The sequence below is a fragment of the Melitaea cinxia genome, chromosome 15 (assembly GCF_905220565.1).
Source record: "Melitaea cinxia chromosome 15, ilMelCinx1.1, whole genome shotgun sequence".
NCBI classification, from domain to species: domain Eukaryota; kingdom Metazoa; phylum Arthropoda; class Insecta; order Lepidoptera; family Nymphalidae; genus Melitaea; species Melitaea cinxia.
Genome location: NC_059408.1, coordinates 13,666,688 through 13,683,223, shown reverse-complemented (window position 1 = coordinate 13,683,223; position 16,536 = coordinate 13,666,688). Strand labels below are relative to the sequence as shown.

The 16,536-nt window shown below is 33.9% G+C and overlaps 1 protein-coding gene across 1 annotated transcript; it reads left to right on the top strand.

Annotated features, from left to right (window-relative positions):
* The first annotated feature begins 889 nt into the window (after positions 1–889).
* Positions 890–14,746, top strand: LOC123660499 (sarcoplasmic calcium-binding protein 1). Its single transcript, XM_045595561.1, has 4 exons — positions 890–1,208; positions 9,933–10,099; positions 11,136–11,369; positions 13,634–14,746. Exons 1-4 carry the CDS (start codon positions 1,157–1,159, stop codon positions 13,754–13,756), a joined length of 576 nt encoding a protein of 191 aa, XP_045451517.1. The 5' UTR covers positions 890–1,156; the 3' UTR covers positions 13,757–14,746.
* Positions 14,747–16,536: the final 1,790 nt, after the last annotated feature.

Below are 16,536 nucleotides of genomic sequence, written 5' to 3'. Positions count from 1 at the left end.
CGGAGATCCAGCCGCAGCCACACTCGCATATGACCTCTGCGCGGCGACCACCTGCTCCTGCTTCGTAAGCTGATCCTGCAAGTCTTTCAGGCGCTGCCCGTTTTCGAGCAGGAGGCGGGTATGCTCCTCAAGCTAGAAGAAGACACGGAGATGTTAGCCAGTAGTGAGTTTGCAGGCTGAATCGTAAATCCCATTGCTACCTTAAGGTCTTTTCTTTATGGTTTTATCACAGACTTGTTATTGATTTTGACGACACCTGGGATATGTCGTACAGTAATTTTGAAACTTATATCGATACGCGATAGTTCTAAACCGTTACAATAAAATTAATTAATTACAGTTGATCTCGACCTTGCAGAACTTCGATACGCTAGCGCAACTAATTAACCCTGTGTTACATCGTGTCATATAACCATTGTATGTAATTAATTTATTTATATGAATTTACACTAAAACGATTTTGGAGGTATTAATTGAAATTAATAACAATAAGTACTTAATTGTTGTTGTGGTATCTGAATTGCAAATGCGGCAAACGTTTTAGTTTAATTATTATTTTATGATTGGGAAGGAAACGACCAAAATTAAGAGCGCCCTTTAAAACATCTGACAATCTTTTTATGTAATAAAATATTTCTGGTGATAAATATATATTTTTTTTTTTTTTTTTTTTTTTTTTTTTATTAAGAAAAGAAGGTTTGACGGGTTTCTTGCTATTTTCGTAAAAAAAAAACATTGATTTAATAATAATAGAATTTTTGCATACCAACAAATTAAGGTATTAACATGCGGACTTACCTTAATTTCAGCCAATTATTTAAGACCACCTTAGTAAAATATAGTTTTTGTTGCCGATATAAAATATTGTAGGTTCTGGGATCTCCGTCAGGTATACCTACTAGTTCACATTGTCGCCCTATTATCAGCGTGCCAAGCTCAGGAATATTAGAAGTTACCGATAGTCTGTCTCTACGATATAGTAGATATATTTAGGTCATCTATTGGATCCGTGACGTCCCGCGTCCCAATATTGTTTTATTCGTCTAGTACACGAGCGGCGCAGGCGACGCTCGCAACTTTTGAGCGTTCATAGTTGTGTTATTTGTTTTTTGTTATAATATTCGATAAACGTGCCTAATTCTAAAAAAGACTAATTATGGCGTATACTTGGGACAGCAGAGTCGCTTTCGTAGTGCGTTATCTATACGGTAAGTTAGACTACGTTATTTTACATTAGTTAAAAAGAATCAGTCGAATGGAGAGCTTACTTCTTCTTGAAGTCGGTTAATTGGTGTTTTATGAATACAACTTTGCTTATATTATCGTACTAAAAAGAAAATTAAAAAGAAATTGACGCTAAATCTAAAACAAAATGACAGTTTGATAAAACTATTAATAAATACTTGTTAAGAATTTGTTTTGTCGCTGTAGAGGACAATCAAAATGTCCTAAATTACAAGTAATTTACCTTGCCACCCACAAAATTCAAATATTTTATTTCTTAGCTATATTTTTCATATATGTAGTTGATTTCTTCTGTCTATTACAAAATAGTGTCACAGTTTAGGATAGTTTTCTTTAACGTTTTAATTTGAATTGGCCATATTTTTTATCACTGTAAAATATATGTTTAAAATACACTGGACCGCAAAGAAAAAGGGTCGGTTGGAAAATCTTCGATATCTTCTTTTAAGTAACTGACCTACGTTTGTAAAATAAAAAAGAATATTGAATGCAACATAAAATAATATACAAAACCTTTTTAATTATTTTTGATAATTGTATAAAAAACTGAAAATGTAAAATAATGGTCGATTTTTAATTTACTACCAAATAATTGAAATCAATTGTTACGCGTTTGTTTTAGTTGTGCTATAAAAAAATATAAATGTGGTGTCTCTGTCTTATAAATTTTAGTATTCTGAAGTCATCATGTCGTTAACCTGTGAAGAATGTACCAGGATCCTGACAATGCTTGAGAATGGACACAGTCAGCGAAATACAGCGAGAACTGTTGGTGTGACTCTTTTTAAAGTTCAGGGAGATTTCCAGCGTATCTCTGAACTGGAACAATGTAAACGACGGCGCGGGATGATCGCTATATGGTGTCAAAAATATTGAGAGTCACATCATCCCTTTCTTACGGCTATTGAAGCAAAAAACCGTCATTTACAAACTGGAGGAAACAATCTGAGTACAGATACAGTAAGGTTGCGTCTGGCTGAAGCAAATTTAGTCATCTCAAGAAGTGTAAATGGCACAAAACTAGAAATACACTACAGAAACTCAAGGTTAAGTTATGGTAGAAAACACGAGGTTTGTACTCTGAATTGTGGTCAAGAGCTATGTTTTTAGACGAGTTTAGATTCTGTTTACAAAAGCACGACGAAGGGAAAAGTGTGTACAGAAGACCAGGAGTGCGCTATAGCCAAGCCTGTGTAGAAGAAAAAGAACCATACAGCGGAGATTCTGCTCACGTATAGGCTGGGACTTTTTCCGAAAGCCGCACTGAGCTAGTGGTGAAAGTGGAACTTTAACTGCAAAAAGATATGTCACTGAAATTCTGAAGTGAAACCCCATTGAGCATGCGTGGAACGAAATGAGACGACTTGTTCGTCAGAGGAAACCGTATACGTGAAATGAAAGAATTTCAAGTAGAGAAATATGAGAATATTCCGTAGCATCGCTTCAAAAATCTAGTAGAAAGTATGCCAAATCATAACATTAACCACTAGTAAATACTTTTTTAATTTTTTCATTGAAGCATATTAAATATTCTTTGATTTAGTCTCTATTTCATAACGCTAGGTCCTGTACTTTTTTTTGGATCATAGCAGTGAGCGTAATCTGGGCTGCAGCTACTGCTCTAGCCGGCGACCCTCCGTGGAAGCTCGTGGCGGAGGTCCTTGCCGAGACCTACTCATACGTCTCGGGTAGGAGGGCTCTCGGTGAGAACCCCACGTCGGACGGGATCCTACGGGTACGCCGGATGAGGCAGGAAGCGCTAATGCGGAGGTGGGGGGGGCCTGGCGGAGCAGCCGTATGGCACACGCGTAACGGCTGCCTTGCGCCCGGTCCTTGAGTAGTGGATGCGCCGTAAGCGCAAGCCCCTCACCTTCCGTCTGACGCAAATTCTCACCGAGCTCGACTGCTTTGGTGAATACTTGTGTCGGACGGCTCAAAGGGAGCCGACGACTGGATGTCACAATTGTGGCGCGGCTGTGGACTCTGCCCAGTACACCCTCGAGGTGTGCCCGAGATAAGCGGTGCGTCGCGATCTAACGACAGTCCTCGGAGGGGACTTGTCACTGCCGAGCGTTATCACCACGATGCTCGGCGACGATGAGTCCTGGAAGGCGATGGTCTCCTTCTGCGAGACAGTAATGTCCCAGAAGGAGAATGACGAGCGGATGAGAGGGGGCCGCCGACGAGACCTCCGTCCGCAGGCGACGAACGGGGTGCGTAGGAGGCGCTACTTAATGCGCTTTCTAATGGGATGGAATAATTCTTCTTAATGGGAACTCGGTCCTGCTAGACATGGCATCGTCGGGATTATTCAGAGGTGAGCCGGACAGTCCCCATGGAGAAGAAGTCTGGTCTTCTCGGCGAGGCGAGACTGTCGCTGGAGGGATCCTATTGCCTGCAGATCCGGGACCCTCCAATTAATGCGCCTGAAGGCTCCCGCAGGGGTTTTGGTCGGTATTGCACCCCCAAGTTCTGAAGCCGACATACGGTCTAGGAATGCCTACCCGGGCATCCTGGATATCACCCGTAAATGGGTTCCCCTGCGATACCAAAAAAAAATGTCCTGTACTTTTGAAGATATTGAAGATTTTCTAACTGACTCTTTTTCTTTGCGGTTCAGTTTATGTGTCATATCAATAATTAAACTTTAATACATTGGGAAATTTTATTTAAAAATTTTGAAGTCTATAAAGTTACTTAAAATGTAGTGAATTTTTAAAATAGCAATTATGACATAGAATACTATAGTAGAATATATTATGGTTTAAGTTAACCTTATAAAAATTAACGAAAGAATTACATACATATCTGTGATTTAAAAATATAATTAAACAGTTTCAAAATGTCGGAAGCTGTTAATGTATAGTAAACGTTTTATGGTCGCTTCAATTAATCGATTAACACAAAATTATTCGCTTATATAAATAAACAGACACACCCAGTCACCCACAGACTGTTTCAGCAGAAGATTTATAGCAGCTCATAAGACCATTAGTTAATTCATTGAGAGATATTATATTTTTGACATTAAAAACGTACCAACATTTTATTTTCCTTTAAACACCATTAAAATTTTGTATACGTAATAAAACTACATAGGGTAAAACCGGGATAGATGCCTCACTTTTTGAAATAGCCACCTAATTTTAAAAATATTATATTTATACGAATAATTTTTATTAATATAGCTAGCTCAATCCTTTATGTTGAATTATGACTATCTTTTTTCAACCTAGCCAATGCAGATTAAGCAGAAATTAGCTTTTCGTGAACCCTTTTTTTGAGGATAGATGCCTACCTGTATGGATAGTTGCCTCACCATGAAAATAGTGAGTAGGATAGATGCCCTTTAAACCGTGTAAACGAAAAACCAAACCAAATGTTAGGTTAGGCTACTCCTAAAACATCGATTGTCTCCAAGAAACATGGGCCATAGCAATGAAAATTTTTTTGTGTTTTTTTATATCTTTTAATTGTTATAATTAGAATATAATTTTTATATCACACAGATTATACTATATATATATATATATATATATATATATATATATATATAAATTTAATTAAATTTTACAAGCATTTATTCAACAAAAGTATAAATTCTTAATTGTTGGTCTAAAATATTCATATCAAGTGCACATTGCACAATCATACTTTCTCATCGAAAGCTGACTGTAGGTTTTCTATAGTCCAAGAACATACTCGAGCTCGCATTTCTTCCTTTCTTTTATATTTTCGTGGCATAGTTCTGCTAGAATCAGTAAAACATCCAAACATAAATATACCTAAATACATAAAAAACATAACAGACACAAAAAAAAATTATACATATAAACTTACTCTGTATATGGTAAGGGCACCTATACCTCAAAAAATCAGGGCAACTATCCTTTGTGATTGGGATAGATGCCCACGTATTTTTTAAATAAATTATAAACAAAATAGCATCTATTTACAACTATATGCAGACTCAATGACCCAGTATATAGATGTGATAAAATATATAACGGAATTTATTACTATTTATAAAATTATACAACCTTAAATACTAATCCTTAAAACTTTGACGTGTTTTTAAATTTCGCCACGGAGAAAATTACACACAGGATCCAAACGCGTCCTTGCCACACGAATATCTGTGGATATCCGAGGTACGGGGTGTCTTCGACTCCTACTTATGCGATTAATTTTTATTTGTGAGTTCGGGATGTTAGGTTTTTAGAACATGAGGCATCTATCCCACTGCGGCATCTCTCCCGGTTTTACCATACATATGTTTGAGACAAAACGTGAATGAATCAATTCGTGCACTTCAGATAATTAATATAAACCTAAATTGAGATTAAGCAAGCTTCGGTTTACCTAGATTCTAGAACGATAAAAATTAAGTTTGTCTGAAACTATTGTCTTTAATTGCATGACATAATTAAAATTAATACTTAGTATAAACTAGTCCTCTTGTTTCATTTAATGGTAGAGTTTAGCAAGAGTTATTATATTAATTTTTCGCCATTTTCAGTGGGAGTCAAGATTTTACTGAAAATGATATTTTTTTTCTTAATACACTAACTTCTTACATAATATATGATTTCTTTAAATATATATTCACACTAAAAATTGTAGATAAATATTTAAGGATTAGTGATTATATTTATAAGTAGTGGAATAATGCAGGAAATGCAAAACAAATGTTATAAATTAGCCAAGGATTCGAACATCAATAAATTGGACACTTTTCCCATGACTGACATGACATTCCAAATCTTAACACGTTCACTGCGTAAGGATTTTTAGTGTACTTTTTGCTGGTGCGTCATGTGGTTATATTGACTCATAGAGGACTTTTTTACAGCGCGTCGTGTGGTCAAATAAGCCCTCATTCAGGTCTGTTTTGATATAGGTTTTTCTTAATGGTGATAATTATTATTGAATATATTTTATTTTGAGATCTAAGACCAATAACCAAGCAATATATACCTAGCTGCGTTTTTAGCTCGCTTGTTTCGTTTAGCGTCTAAAAGAGAAAAAATTTGTAGGGTCTGTTTGACCACACAACGCACTGAAATATCAAAACACAAGTGATGGGAAAAACACGTCTGCTGTATAGGATTCGATAAATTTTCGCAAAATTTTATTGACTGTTTAATTTTTAACCTTGTAAATCATAGACGTGAAAAATAATAATTGTGTGTTTTCGCAAACGAAAAAACCGACTTTAATTACATCGATATACATATCGACGACGACAATACAACGTAATTAGACGAAAAAAATTTTAACAAACGTACTAGTCGTCATTACGATTTTCAAGGGTTTCCCTCAACTTCTCTGAGATTCCATCATCAGATCCTTAACATGGTACCACATTTGGGATACCTCCTTTCCAACAAAAAAAGAATTATAAAAATCGGTTCATAAATCACGAAGTTATCCCCGAACATACATGAAAAGGGGCTTTAGAACATTGCCAAGTGGCTTAATTGAAATATATTGACGCCTGATACAGCTAAAACTAACTGTATGTGTTTTATTGATTAATTAAGCGCTCCGAACCACCGCATAATTTAGAAGTGAGGACGTAGCTAGTAAATAAACATTTTTTTTAATCTTAAAAATGGATTCAAACGACGCGACATCTTCACTGTCGATAGCGTGTCACAACACTGAGAGCACGAAATGGCGCGAGCGCATCATTCATTGCGGGTGTGGGGTGCGCGGAGCGGTATGTCATATTGACCGCACACCGCAATAGGGTGAAACATTTTTCTTTAGGTGCGGGTGAGGTCAAATTGGCTCACGAGTGTTTGAAAATGCTAGATTGTACACGTTAAAGCGGCGATAACAATGGTATATAAATCTCTTTCCTACGATAGAAATACACAAAGCCTTCCGCACCAGGGGAATAAACGCTATTTTGCTCGCCGCATCACATGAAAATTCGCTATGGGTCAATATGTCCTCACAACGCAGCGAACGTGTTAAATTGTAATTTCAGTCTATTTCTATACGCCAGCCTTGATTAACGACTACTATGAGACTAGGTTGCTAATTTTACAAAAACAAATTTTCTTTTAAATTGTATGAGATATAATGAGGCTTCTTAAAGAATTTTTGAGATCAATAAATAAATTAATGCTAATAAAAATTCAGATGATCAAAATTGTATGTTTTTCAATCAATAACCTACCCATTTGTTTATAAATCTTCGTCAGCTCCCAGTAGAATGTATACTGGAACCAAAGGCTTTACAAGATTTCAGAGGCGCTATAGATGTAGACAAGCAAAAATACTCTGTTGCAGTAAAAATAAATGAATTGTAGAATTATTTAAACAAATATAAATATTCCCTCGAAACGATGCGATCAACATTGTTAAGATTTTACTGCACCAGAAGAATCGTCTTAATAAATACACGTTTACTTTCTGTTTACCTATTTATCCGGATATTTTTGCTCCTCTCTTCCTGTCTTTAGCAATATTATATATATTAGTTTATATTATATGTTATTATTATATGTTATTATTATATATTATATATTAGTTTCTGTTAGTCTCTTAACGTTTTTACTATTATATTAACGGCTTTGCTTGGCTTCAGCCTGTAATATCCCACTGCTGGACAAAACCTTCTTTCCCCATGTATGAGAAGGATCAGAGCTTAATCCGCCACGCTGCTCCAATGCGGGTTGGCGCTAATTTATTGTTTACAACAGTATTTTATACATAAATATTGTTAAAGATGTAAGGGTCACCTGGTTCTTGGTCGATCTTATTTAATAAATGTTTGCAGTATTTATTTTTATACCCCTAAGCTTAAAATTAGTTTCAATCAATGAACCAGACGATCTATTTCAGAACAAATCCTCACATTGGCATTGAGTTCTTGATTGGCAAACACCAATACCTTAGTATTATATTAATCACCGTCAAGTTCGTAAGAACACTAACCCAGATGATACTTTGGCTCAGAGAACAACACCAAAATGATCAATTACAGATTTTACCTTTTTGATGTTGTTTGAACCCACGCATTTTTTTATTCCTATAGGTAAGTTTTCCGACAGCGTTTCGGTACGGTATACAATACGTACGGTCAGCGTGACGGTCATGGATACTGCAGTCTAGGAGCAGGATTGCAGGCGCATTAGCGATTTTGTAATTATTTACTCTCACCCTATGCCGTAGCTATGGCAACCTAACTCACCAAAGGAACACAAGTCACTTGAAGTATATTTAGCTATAATTATTTGCAAAGCTGAAGCTCCACCGTTGGATTAATCAAAATTTTGAGCAATATTTTTCCTACTGTGAACCAACCTCAATGAAACGTAAATAGTAATAATTTCAATCTATTCCCGATTGATATTAATTTAATACGAAAGATAGGCAAATAATCGCTCGCTTCTGCCTGTAATATCCCACTACTGGGCATAGGTCTCTTTCCCCATGTAGGAGAAGGATCAGAGCTTAATCCACCACGCTGCTCCAATGCGGGTTGGCGGATATATTCCCTACTACGAATAACGATCGATATTAGGTGTACATGATAACAACCGGGAGCGACGGCTTAACGTGCTCTCCGAGGCATGGTGGGAAGACCCATAAGGACTGCACAAACACCCAGACCACGGCAAACACCTGTATGGCCAATACAAATGTTTGTCATGTGCGGGGATCGAACCCGCAACCGCCACCGCAACAGGTACTGCTGTTACCGTTGCGCCAACGCGGCGTCAAATAAACCATGTCATAACCATATTGTAATTTTTATATACATTAAACGTGGAGATTTCGTTTACCTGGTTTTATTTCTGTGTACCTATTTAGATACTCAGTTACAATTATTTTATTTAACGAGTTTAGTCACCTTTAAAAGTATCAATACCATTTCTATGGTAAAGCAGTTTAGCTGTCAGGTTGTTGTTAAGAAGGATTATATTACAATTAGTCCTTTTCAGACACATTTCCAAATCGATTTTAAAGAAAAACATCGTTAAAATAACCCAGGCATATTCAAAGTCCATTTCTCTTACCTACTAGGGGAGGGCTGTTAATGTACCGTATAATTATTCAATTATTCATTTATAATCCAAAAAAAAAACTAACTAAAACCAAAACATTGGCACATCACTAAAATCTAACTACATTTAATATATCATCATACTTCAAATATTAATTAGCTGATCTACGATAGTCAGACAATTTGAAACTCGTTAATAGTTTCGTTCAGGTCGAAGCTTACGAAAGGGCCGGGTTTTGGCATAGTTGAGTAATTGGCAGTTAAAATAATAGCGAGCTATTGTTTACCGGTGCCCGCCAACTAGGATTACTTGTGATGTTGCGACATGATCTGTATGAATTTTTAATTACTATCATAGATTGCAATGTTGCGCCAAATCTTCAATAGATTACTAAATGTTATGAAATGCAATGAATGAATGCATGAAATGTTTTTCGATAGACTTTTCCGAAAATTTATTTTGACAAAATCAAACCTCATTAAAAAATTATGTGAGCTTATGTCGTTTCTAAGATATGATAAAAAGAAAGAAAACCAAACAATAAAATATCAGATTTTGATGATTATAAAAATTATAAGTCTTTTTGCGAATGATTTATGTCCAAATGACATTTTTAGCGTCGATGAGTTGCCAACATTATTAAAAGAAAATACTCAACTTTTTCAGATATCGACAACAATGGCTATTTAGACGCGCACGATTTCCAATGCCTCGCTTTGAGAACGTGCGTGCTAGAAGGCAAGGGAGACTGTAGCTCGTCACGCCTGCAGAAGTACCAGCACATCATGCTGAGTCTCTGGGAGGAGATCGCTCAGCTGGCGGACTTCGATAAGGTGCCAGACTATGTCGGTTACACTCAACATTACATATATCGCCTAACGCGCTGTTGTCGCCGTTGTCTTGCCTGTGGTGATAGTAGACCGATAAAATTTAACAAGTAGACAATATTGGATGTGTAGGAATTAATTGGCTTATTAAAATCTTGAAATTGCATTCCAATAAAAATTTTAATAAGTAATGGAATTTATAATCTAATACAATATATCTAATTATTGAAATTTGACATAGATACACGTAGTGAATAATAAAGCGTTAAGGTATAGAATAGTAAATACATATATATAGAAAAGAAAATATTTAAGTAGAGATTTTCTGAATAGTGCTAATTGCAGAAGATCTGTAATAAAAACTGAGTGTTATTTAGACCACACGACCGAAGTAAAACTTATTTAGTTACCCCTACAGTAATATACGAAACGTAACTCTCTCTCTTTCTATGTTCACTAACAAATATCTCCCTCTCAACTTCCGTTCGTCTCGCCCGATCACACTATTCGTAATGCTCTCGTCACGCATTCACCAGCTTACTCCTCAAGTCAATCGTGCGTAACGAAGTATTACTTCAAAATAAATAAGTATACATATGTGTAACCTCACACGTAACAATCCTCAAAGGGATGAAACTCTGGGACGGGAGTCCGGAAGCACACAACAAGTCCAGACCACAGCCTATAAAACCTTTGTAACGAGTAGGGATCGTTTTGACACAACACAGTTGCTGAGTCAAAGCCAGTTGTGGCTGTAGTAAAAAACAAGCAAATAATTTCCAGTATCGCCATATAATACAAAAATATACTTAAATATAATAGATACTTACATGTTAATACTTAAAATTAGAAATAACACTTTTATAGATAATACCAATAACTAAGTCAACAAAATATAATAAAACTGTACAAATACATTTTCAAAACTTATTGCTTGATTATCCTAACACAACGAGCACGCACTGTAGCAGCGCACGCTTCTAGCTTTTTATATTTTTTAACTTAATGGCGCCTTTGTCTATGGTAACTGTAATTTTTTCAGGATGGAATAGTAACAGTCGATGAATTCAAAAAGGCAGTACAAAATAGCTGTATAGGAAAACGTTATGAAGACTTTCCACAAGCGATGAAAGCTTTTATAGAGACGAATTTTAGAATGATTGACATAAATAGTGATGGAATTATTGGCATTGAGGAGTACAGATACGATTGCGTACAGAGGATGGTGGTAGACGACATTAAGGCTATAGATGATGCGTTCAATTCCTTATTAAATGTGAGTATTGCGATTTAGAATTGTATAAATAAAACAAACAAAATGAGAAAAAATTAGATCAGAGACCTTTGAAATTGAGATCGATCGGAGTAGATATACCTACTCATTAATTTTACTGCAAAACTTAAAGAGAAGAAAGTGTAGTCAATATGTTAGTATTGTCCAAGAATATGGATGCTTTAAAGTTTTACACTTAAAAAGACAAATGACGTTTTTCAGTTTTGTTTAATAATTGCGTTTCCAAATTCATTTTCATAAGACGTTTATTAACTGGAATGAGTTTTGTCTACCGCTGGTACTTCTAGAAACGTAACCGAGGTGACAGATCAGAGGAATACACGACCCTTATACTTGATATCTTACTTAGTTACTTGATACTTAGTAAATTTTAGACATTATCAAATAATCGATAGCTTTCACAAGATATTTTCGTACTTTCAAGTCTCTCACGTGGGTACAAAATCAGATTCGTCTGCAATTCTGCTTGCAATAAAAAAAAAAAAAAAAAAACAACAATATTTCGCTGCAAAATATTTTTTTTTTAGTTCAGATAAATCTGAAAATGATGTAAAGCTAGACCTAACTTACTACGTTAAAACTTAATTCTATTTAAATTTCAAAAATAGACGTATCTTTTGTTAAATTTTATTTTTAAAAGTCACGGCCACGGTCATAGTAGTAATAGCTACGTTTACTCGCGTAGCATTACGCGATTCTAGGAATACCCCGACTGTTACTTGGCAAACTGTTTCGGGAGAATTTATGTCAATGACGAAAGAAGATGCAAATGCGATATTAATATGTCGCTATCGGGTATCGAACTCCATATTGACATTGCCAAAACATGTAAATACGTACACCGACCTTCTTTTTTAATTGGTTGTTTTTTTTTTTCTCAGTTTTAACGTTTGTATAGTTGATACTTTTCAAATTAACGAAAGCTCTTACAAAAACGTCAGTAGATATTTAAGTCTTCGAAGCTATTTAAGTTTCCAATAAGCATTTTACGAAAAATCTTTTAAGAGCTACGTTTAATTAATTTAATAGCTATGATTCTGATTACAATCACGTATAAGCGTTCTATACAATATACAAACGTCGAGATACGATAAGTTGGCTATTGAAGAAGGAAAGTCAATACTTAAAAGATGTGGAAAAGGAGATCGGAATGGAAAAGTCCATTCTTAGTTAGAAACGCAGTATGTCTCTTTGGGATCTGCAATTGTTTATTGACGGCGACAATAACTTAACATTTGAAATAAAAAATACTATTTACCTAGACATAAAGTCCGTAATAATGAACGTCCGTAGCGTTTTTCATTAAATATAACCAAGAATTTTCCGCGTTGTTCACAGCTAGACGAGCATTAACAAAAAAATAACGTCAAATCAACTGTGTCCAGTCACAAACAAAAAAAAAAATAACAAAGCATTTTAGTAGTTCACGTACGCAATATTCTCTTGTAATATTTTAAATATGTGATTTATTGTATTAAATAGAATTGTGAATTATTGTAGAAAATGACAATTGGCTTGATTTAGTTGATTTCCAAGATAAACTTCTGACTACGTAAGTGTGGATATTGGCGCGCGTCCAGCTAAAACTTCTTGTTAAACTTTTATTATCTTGTTGCATAATTTCATTTTTAGATTATTCCCACCAGCTTGTTTACTTTTTAATGAGTATTAAAATGTATAACATTTTTGTCATTGATATCAAAACTTTTGCGTTAGAAATGTAATCTGAAAAAAAATATTCCAATAAAAAATAATTAGACCAAAAAACGATAACTCGGATTTTAATATAAAAAGTGATACAATTTTCGCAAAAACTTTCTGACGTTTCTGCGTAGGTTAGTATTACAAAAATGATGTCAATAAAAAGTTAAAAACTCGAGCAACATTTAAAAAAAATATATTTATTCTATAATCTATTTCTTTCATTTAAAATAGTCCATTACTTTTCTTTAGTTTTTTTTTATAATATCAAATAAGCTAAAAGTGTACACTATTTACGACAGCAACAATGTCTAACGGGTAACAGTGCGTAAATAACACATCTAGAGAACGCACAGACTCCCCTATAAGAAAAAAAAAATATATATATATATATATATTTAATGAAACAACTTTTTTCGGATTTTATCGAATAATAAAAATATAGATTTATTTTTATTATATATATATATATATATATATATATATATATATATATATATATATATATATATATATATATATATATATATCGTAATGTGTTACAGGACGATGATCGACGAAAAGGCGGCATCGCATTGTCGAGATACCAAGAACTATTTGCTCAGTTCCTCAGCGACCAAAGTGAAGATTGTCCAGCGAAACTACTCTTCGGACCTTTAGAATTATAATCCTTAAAACAAAATTTATTATGAACTGATATTGAAATAATATACACGTAATTTATTATAATAAATTTACGACATTAAGAATGCGCGTTCTTGTTAAGAAATGACATACTTATATTTAATTATAGATACGATAGTTCAATGATAAACATATAATTAAAATAAAATTAAAACTAACATAACTTTGATTAACGTGTATAAAGAACGCTAGGTAAGAATTTAATGATATTACCGTAATATTTATTACATTATAATACGCAAAATTCCTGACCTATAACGCTCCGGAAACCGTGTGTTTTATTAATAAAATAACGAATCATAGAAAGTTCCTCTGAAAATATAATATTACCGCATCGACACGCAGCGTGTAAAATTAAAATTAGAATATGTATTAAAAAAAGATGCATCAACAGTTCCCACTATTTGTAAAATTTTGATATGATCGAGTTCTGTTCCGTAGCAAAACATAATAAACACTCCATACATTTTTTTGTAACTTTATTCTTTATGACGGCCATTATCGATAAAATGCATAGGGATTTTACCGTCCCAAAGATGGAACGATAGCAATTTAATTCTTAATTATGAGGTGGCTTTGGCACTCTGAAAGGCCTGAAATGGGTATGCGATTCAAAACTGAAATATAAGTCAATTATGTAAAGGTATTAGATATAAGTGTTAAAAGTTCTGTTTTTTTTGTGTGTACAGTACATTTTTTATTTAAATATTGAGTGAAGTGTTGATCGTTGTTGATTACAAAAATGGATTGTTGTAACAATGTTCGTTGTTTCTACTTTTTTAAATATATAAAATGTTTAAAATAATGTTATAATGTCATGTTATATTAAATAGATTGTTATCTGTATTCCGTCGATCACGAAAATGACACATGTTCAATCTCTAGTCGTCTAGATATTTATTTTTTGCAGTGTTTGTAAATATCGTTATAAGTAAAATCTAAAAAAGTTAATAAAAGATTTAAAAAAAATACAATTCTCTATCTTTTTTTTCTCTTTCTTTTTATATTTTTTTTATCATAGCTGTAGCAGTTCTTAATACTTATTCTTCAAGTGTAGGGTGTATGTGTTTGATTTGAAAAAACTCAAAATGGGTATGGAAATTGCTTTTTTTTTGTCGTGAAGTTTTTAACTGTTGTAAAAAGTTAAATCGAAATTTTGCCGCGCGACCTTTATGTCGCCAGCAACGCCACCTTTTTATTGGAAATTAACATACAAAGTGATGGTTCTCCTTACCTCTACTCTCCATAAGTCAATTAAATCATAATGCACACGCGCACATGCCTTTTTTACGATTAGGACGGCAACAAGTGTTACACCTGATAGTAGCGGTTACCGTAACATATAGACACCTAGGACACCAAAAACATCCATTTCACTACTGTGCCAGGTACGGTACAAAAATTCATTTTGGCCATTCTACAAATGTACTCACCTGCTTCGTAATCGAACCTGGAAACCATTTAAGTATTCTGAACACAGCCATTCAAAAACACGCTCATAAAACTTTATAGTAGACTATAATGGACAAAAAGAAGTTGGGCGCCTAGAAGAACATCCAGTACAAGGACCATTTATATACTGCACTAAAAGTAGAAGCGGGGAAAAAATCCGAAATTTTTATTTCAAAATAACCATCTTTAACATCATGTTTAAAAAATAAATAAAAGAATGAGCACTTGGATCTAACCGGATGGTAAAAGAAAAAATGAAATTGATTTTAGTACGACAAACAGAATTAGCTATTCCACTAACTTCACTGTCATCAGCAAATTTAACTTTAACACCAATTATTGACTTATACAAACAGAACTAAAAGCAAAACACCAAACAACAAAAAACGCTTAGACCTAGGCAAGGAACAGAAAAGTAAAACTGGAAAAACATCAGATTGGGCAAAAAATGCCCTAAGAGATAAATTTCTTCAAAACTAAAACCCAAAAAGGAACAGAAACAGAAAAAAATACAATTGGATAGAGAAAACTATTAAAATGCAAACTGAACTCAGTACAAGTACCAAAATGGATACAATAAGATCGTTAACAACAAACGCAATAAAGCTACTTGAAAAAAGAAATGATATAATCAAACTTTGCAAAGGAATACACACAAAGTTTTGAAATGTGATGTAACAACATTTTGGACTCCTTCCGCACCGCTTGTCACACCTCGTGGACCCACCCCACTTTAGGTATGATATAATTAATGGATGGCCGCTAAGTGCCTGTTTTTATCTATTTCTTATTTCTATTTCTTTTCCCGTATTAAATGATCATATAAGTAAGACAAAAAATAGATGAATATTAATTATTCATGTAACATAAAATTTACTATGTATGCCAATAAAAGTATCTATCATGTTTTCAGATCATTTATTAAAAACTCTATTACACAGATTTTACGAAAAACACACAAATGCGCTTTAGCGCCGTTAGCGTATATACAAATTACGATAAATACAAATTGCGTTACTAGAAGTCTACGCTATATAGGAAAAAGTATCCTATGCATCATACATGTAACTTCCAAAGGCCATTTGGAGACAAAGTAAGAAAAAAAGCATAAATATATGATTTTAATAAAATAATTCTTAATTAATTCAAAAGCTTTTCAGACTATTTTTAAACCGACCAAAAGGAGGAAGTTCTATGTTCTATTGTTATTTTATATAATTATATATTTTTTCTTATTACAAATATGTTGCTTATGAACTTTTACCTTTACAACGTAAACAGCAATATAATTTTATTAACATCTTGTGAATAG